At 43.8% G+C, this 6,723-nt stretch overlaps 1 protein-coding gene across 1 annotated transcript in view; it reads left to right on the top strand.

Moving 5' to 3' along the window:
* LOC119425077 (nuclear receptor subfamily 5 group A member 2-like) overlaps positions 1-6,723 on the top strand; it is a 20,717-nt gene that overhangs the window by 1,246 nt on the left and 12,748 nt on the right. The window contains exons 2-6 of the mRNA XM_037692601.1: positions 2,130-2,239; positions 2,338-2,479; positions 3,365-3,966; positions 4,193-4,312; positions 5,074-5,221. Coding sequence (XP_037548529.1) covers positions 2,138-2,239; positions 2,338-2,479; positions 3,365-3,966; positions 4,193-4,312; positions 5,074-5,221 — 1,114 coding nt within the window. The 5' untranslated portion in view covers positions 2,130-2,137. The remainder of the gene's footprint in view (positions 1-2,129; positions 2,240-2,337; positions 2,480-3,364; positions 3,967-4,192; positions 4,313-5,073; positions 5,222-6,723) is intronic.

The following is a 6,723-nucleotide window of genomic DNA, read 5'->3' as shown; positions in this document are numbered from 1 at the left end:
ATTCACTCTCTCACTCACACCTAGGGACAATTTAGAGTTACCAATCACCAGTTGAACTGGGATGTCAGCTCCTCAGTGGTGGTGAGAAACACCAGGGGCTGAATGATCATTTCAGAGTTATAAGCATCTGTGAAACGTGCGGCAGTGAAGTGGTTAATGGCCCGGCTACTACGTGCAGGAACGCACGGCTTAGGAGTTAGATGGGGGAGGGTGAACTCAAACCGGACTGGCATGTGGTCTGAAAAAACATTATCACCAATTTCAAGATTACTAACAGTCACATCACGAGTTAAAACAAGGTCCAGTGTATGTCCACGCTCTTGGGTGGGACCGTTTACATGCTGAGTTAAATTAAATGAGTCCAATAAATCTAAAAAGTCCTTAACCAAGGGCTTCTCCTGACAGCACACGTGCAAACTAAAGTCCCCAATAATGAAAACATGATCATATTTTGGTGTTATTTCAGCCAAGAAATCAGAAAACTCATTTATGAAATCCTTAGACCGAGGTGGGCGGTAGACGAGCCTACATAAAGTCGAAGGCGAATGGCCGAGTTCAAAGACGCTCAGCTCAAAGCTGGCACGGGAAACTGGGATGGGCAGTTGTTTACAGTCAAAAGTTGGTTTGAATATTGTTAATAATCCACCACCTTGCCGGCCTGATGGCCGCGGTGCGTTAAAATACAGACTGTTTGGTGGCAGTAAATCCGTCAAGGCGCTGGACTCACCCAGAGACATCAAAGTCTCTGTGATAGAGAAAGTCCAACTCATGCTCTTGAAAGTAGTCTCTGAGGACAAAAGTTTTGTTAGTAATAGATCTTGCATTGACCAAACACATACGGATACTGTCCAAAGTGGAGCCAGCAGCGGTGGAGTTAGAGCGCGCCAATGGCCGCAGGTTTTCAATAACAGCCCCTCCGGGTTGGCCTGTGCGCCGCACCCGCCGACAACTCCCGTTGTTTACCTGGTCCGGGCACGCGGGAAGCTGGCGATGGAAACCATGACAACCAGCTGGAGAGGAAGATGCAGCGCGCAGGGCTTTAAGCTTTACCAGCCGCCCAGCACGTTTTCCCCGGCGTCTGTAGCGATGTCTCCGGGCAGGCAGGTGAGGAGCCCAGCCAAGGTAAACAGGCACGTTCGCCAGCAGCGGGGGAAGGGGGGGGGTGTCCAGAGGTACGCTCATATTGGTCCAAATAAGCAACATCGGCGGCAGAAAATCGAAGATCCAGAAGCTGTTGTCGGCCATACACCAGCAGCGAGTTTATGTCCCAGATAAAAAACGAACAAAACACAAATAATCCGAACACCATCAGCAGAGGTGGATTGCAAGTCATGTACACGGGCGTCATGTTACCCTATGGCATATGGCATAATTATATTTTCCTTTAGCAAATTTAGCAGTTAAGGCCAGACATTTTATATACATTAGTGAGTAGACTAAAAATAAAACACACAAGTGTAAGGACATGATCACCAGGACTACAGCTCTCCTTCATGAAGAGTCTTCATCAGACGATTAAGTCCACCTGAACAATTCTTATCAGAATAATTAAATCCATTATGTGGTGGTTTCTAAAGTTGTGTTGAAAAAACCCACAACTGTGACGTGTTTTTTAGAGTCAGACTTTAAATTTCTGAGCTCCAAAAGGAACAGGTGACATAAAATCAGCCATATACATGTACTTCAGACAGAAAGTTTGTTCATAACGAGACAAAGAGAGCCCGGTTTGTTTGTGACTGCACGTTTGTTTCTGTGTGAGAGTGTTCCCCGTCTGTCTGGTTTGGATACACTTAAACATTTCAGGACCTTTCCCTTATGATTTAAAAAGGAGGGGGGTTAAAACTACAAACCAGCCACAGTCAAATCAATGTGGTCCAGAAGAAGAGGAGTGAAACTGGTGGATCAGAACCACAGAGAGGGTCCCTCCTCCACAGGGTGGGATGTCCAACAGGAGTAACACCTGCTGAGGTTCAGGTTGACTCAACCAGCACAGTCGAGCACTGACTCCACAGGTGGACTCCTCTTGGACTTTCTGCTACAGAGTAATTTTTTTATTTTTTCTGGACAAACTTGGGGTCATTTAACAACTGTTCTGTTCTCCTTCTGTTGGGTTTGTTTTTCTGGTCTCGTGAAAAGAATGCAGCACAGATGTGATGTGGATTTGGAGGAGACGTGTCCAGTATGTGGAGACAAAGTGTCTGGATACCACTACGGCGTTCTCACCTGTGAAAGCTGCAAGGTACGGTGAAAAGATGGCTTTGTGCCAGAGACACTTCATTACTGAGAGACAGGGACAATAAAACAGCCTCGTTCATCTAGGGTTGTCTGTCTTTGCAGGGATTTTTTAAAAGAACGGTGCAAAACAACAAGACGTACACCTGCAATGACAACCAGCTCTGCAGTATTGATAAAACTCAGAGGAAACGCTGTCCTTTCTGCAGATTTCAGAAGTGCCTTCATGTTGGCATGAAGCTGGAAGGTAAGGAAGAGGGTTTCATCGTCAGCACATCCACCTTCATGTGCTGTACAATAGATATTTAATTTTACCATTTATTTATAATGGAAAGTTTAAAAAAAAGAATCTCTAAAAACTATTTGAATTTATTGCAGAAGTCTTTATTTGACCTTTGTCATTTATGTTTGCAAATTGTTTTTTTAAATGAACGAGAGCATGAAAAAGAATAAAACAATTATGCAAAAACAACAAGAGAGAGAGAAGGTTGCATTTACAAATTAATTCAAGTGTAATTTCTTCCCTTTTTAGAGGATTTTCATTATTTGGTGCAACAAAAATCCCAAATATGACAAAGTTATGTTGCCTAACAGCTCAGCATTTTGGTCATTTTTAAAATCTCTAAATATTTTGATAGTTTTCTTTCAGATAACTGTTGGATTCAGACATTAATTAATTAAAAATTAAACATGTTTTAGTATTTTTCCCAAAGGCTTGACTTGACTTTTGCTTATGTCTGTGTGAATGTGCTCATTTGTATATTGTGTTAGCAAAATATCTCATAAACCAGTGGATGGTATTTGTTTAAACTCTCAGAAAAAAAATATATGCACATCTACAACTGATTAACTTTTAAAATAAACTCAAGTTTGCTGCCACTTAGAAAACAACATTTTCCGCCATTGAGTTAACATTTTGAAGAGTTGCAGCTCAGAGTCGTTCACAACACAAAGTCTGAGCGACTGCTTGAGCAACATAAAGAGGGAAGGAAGCTGACCTGCTTCCATCACCTCACTAACACCCTGTTAAAACCATTTAGGATGGACAGGGAGTGTCAGGAAGATACTGTAGGTGTCAGTCACATTGTCCTCTCATCTTGATTGTTACTAACAGATGAACTTTTCTGAACAGCGGTTCGAGCTGATCGTATGAGAGGCGGCAGAAACAAGTTTGGCCCCATGTACAGGCGTGATCGGGCCCTCAAGCAGCAGAGAAAGGCTTTGATGCAAGCAGGGAGATTCAGACTGGACAGCAGCCCCGCTCTAACCTCCTCCACTCACCAGAAAGACATCACCTTCACTGAAAACATCCACTCAGTTACTATTTTGCACACAGACCAACCTTCATCAATGTCTTGGTTCTGGTCGTCTGGCTCACCTGGTCTCAGCCAGTACCAGTGTACCTCCTCTAACTGGACCGTCAAGTCGCAGCGCAGCAACAGCTGTGTGGATTCACCCAACTTTGCTGCAGGAATTCTCACCAATCCTCATGAGTCGTACTCAAGATGTGTCATTAGTCCAGGTCCAAAGATGCCCCAGCTTGTCATGGAGTTCCTGCGCTGTGATTCAGATGAGCTGCAGCTGCAGAAGAAAATCACAGCTCACCTCCAGCAGGAGCAAACCAGCTGTGAGAAAAACCCAAACAGCGTCAGCCCAGTGTATGTTTTGGCTGATCAGCTGCTGTGCTCCATTGTAGAGTGGGCACGCATGTCCATCTTCTTCAAGCAACTCAAGGTAAAATCCATATTACGGTTGTTGTTCTGGCTCTAAAGTACTCGTATACAGTTAAAAGAGACTTGGGGTTTATTAGCTGTACCTGTTTGGGAGGGCTTCCTTCCCAGGTGTCTGCAACAAAATGTGCAGTTCAAGACATTGTGACTGTTTAGACTGAATGCAACAACTGCACATATATCATAAAGAATTAAAAAAAGGATGTTAATTCTTCCTTTTGCGTCTCAAGGTCAGTGACCAAATGAAGCTGCTGCACTACTGCTGGAGTGAACTCTTGGTTCTGGACATTGTCTCTAGACAAGTTCTTTATGGTAAAGAAGACAGTCTGCTTCTGGTCACTGGACACCAGGTGAGTCATCTCAGCTTCTCCATCCTTTCTAAAAAATAGCCTGCTCAAAGTATGTCCAGGTATCTAAGAGGGTTGAGTAAGGTCCTCTGGATGGATTCTTCTTGTTTAAACAAAGAAGAATCTGTGATGTTTTAAAATGAAACATACCGGTAGTTGTTCATGTCTTCTGCTTCTACTCTGCCATTGCACCTGATGAACATATGCAAACCAGATTTCTGTGATTGCATGCTGTAGTGCACGTCCATTCTGTCTAAAGATATGACAGACAAAAAGACTGGGTCAAGCCACAAGCAGAAGAAAAATACAAGAGCACGGACACTTGTTTTGAGGAAATGCTGCATGATGATTCTTGCTGCTATTAATATTATCACTCAGGAACCCCAAAGACACAAGGAGTGTGGCATATTGTTGGTGAGAAATCCTCTGTATTTGTGTCTTCTTCTTGTCTTTTGAACAGAAAACTGACAAATCACAATGATTGCTGCAGACCCATCCAAATTGAAAAATTTTCTGGGTGCTTAACTCGATTTGTCAGTCAGCGAGTTTATATTTATTTATGTATTTACATGCTGTCTTGTACAGTATATTAGTCTGTGATCTTCACTGTTTATTTTCCTTTTAAGAAAAAAATATAGTTTAAAGATCAACCTAAACAAAAGTTAATTTAATTTTAATAAAAAGATCCTTATAAAGATGCAAAAAGCACAGGCCAGAAGGACAGATGACCGTCTTGTCATCAGCTTGTGCTTTCTTCATTTTAGGTGGAGATGTCAAAGATTATGTCCCATGCTGACCCTGCTTTAATCCGACTGACCCAAAGAGGAAAAGAATTTGAGGAGAAGCTTCGACTATTGATGGTGGATCGTCAAGAGTTCGCTTGCATTAAGTTCCTAACCCTGTTTAATCCAGGTTAGAGACAAATAACTCGTAATATTCCTTCAAAGTTCCTATTGACCCGGTAATTTAGATTGATAACAGAATCTGAACCAAATGAACTTTAAATTATACTTTTTAGTTGCTGTAATAATACAGACATACACTATTAGAGAGCGTTTCGACCACAGGAAATATTATAGTTAAGAAATTTGAAGCTGAAATATGAAAAAAAGTCACTCTAGGTACTATGAATATAACATGTTGATAGTGAGACTGCTGAAAAAGTACTCTGCTTAAGATCTCTTTTGTCATGATCACATCCTCTGTCCCCTGCCTCACTCACAGCCCTTCATGTTTTGTTTCTGCTTCTCCATGTCATTTTTCTGCCCTGTCATGCTCTGCTCTCAAGCTTTGTCACTCTGCCACTCCCACTCTGCAATGCAGCTCATCAGACTGATTCACTGCACCTGCTCTGATCCATATTTAAGGACTCCACTCACCACCTACTTCTGCCAGATTATCAGACTTTTTTCTTGGTGTCTGTTATCCAGCCATCTAGTTCTTGTTCATGCCTGATGTTCATGCCTTGTTCTTTGGATTTTGACCTCGCACCTCCGTTTTGTGGATTTACCGTTTTGCCTGCTCCTAGTCTGCTCCGTTCTGCCCATCTGACCCTGGTGAGGACTACTTCTTCTGGATTACAGTTTGACCACTTGGATTTATTATTGGAACTCTAACTCCATGTACTTGACCCCTGCTTTGCTCTTTGGACCACAACCCTGCATTGCCCCACTGTTCACAGCTTTAAAGGCCTCTGTGTACAGCTGCCTTCCCACCAGTTGTGGTGACATCGTCACTTCATGCTTTGACAGGTGGCTCTAACCCCACCTGTCTGTGAAGATGTGTACCCGCAGATGGATCATGACTCCCCACGCAGGATCAGGACTCCCCACGCAGCAGTCAATATCAATAAAACTGTTTTCTTTCGTTTCACACTCTTTGTGTCTGACTGTTTCTGAATACAAAACCTGAATCTTGACAGAATATTCTGGCCAATATGAATTCTAAGCCAACACAACAGTGGCTCTCTAGTGTTGAGGGCTACTTAGTAAATCTGGACATTCAAATGCGGCTTTTCATGACTATGTTCCGTACCAGGTTTGGCACACCCACTTCAGAGACTCTTCCTAGATCCATGCCCTCTGCGAGACCCACATCCTCAGTGAGTCCCATGCATTCAGCAAGACCCATGCCTTCAGCGAGCCCCACGCCTTCAGCGAAACCCACATCTTCAACGGCCCCCATGCCTTTGGCAGGTCCTATGTCAGCTACCACCTCGAAGACCCCACGTCTGCTGCCACCTCCAAGACCACCACGTCTGCTGCCGCCTCCAAGACCCCCACGTTTGCTGCCGCCTCCAAGACCCCCACGTCTGCTGCCGCCTCCGAGAACCCCACGTCTGCTGCTGCCTCCAAGAACCCCACGTCTGCTGCCGCCTCCAAGACTTCCATGTCGGCTGCCGCCTCCAAGACTTC

This window comes from Nematolebias whitei, chromosome 18 (assembly GCF_014905685.2).
Source record: "Nematolebias whitei isolate Nwh7 chromosome 18, NemWhi1, whole genome shotgun sequence".
In the NCBI taxonomy this organism is placed as follows: domain Eukaryota; kingdom Metazoa; phylum Chordata; class Actinopteri; order Cyprinodontiformes; family Rivulidae; genus Nematolebias; species Nematolebias whitei.
This window is presented reverse-complemented; position numbering and strand designations above follow the sequence as displayed.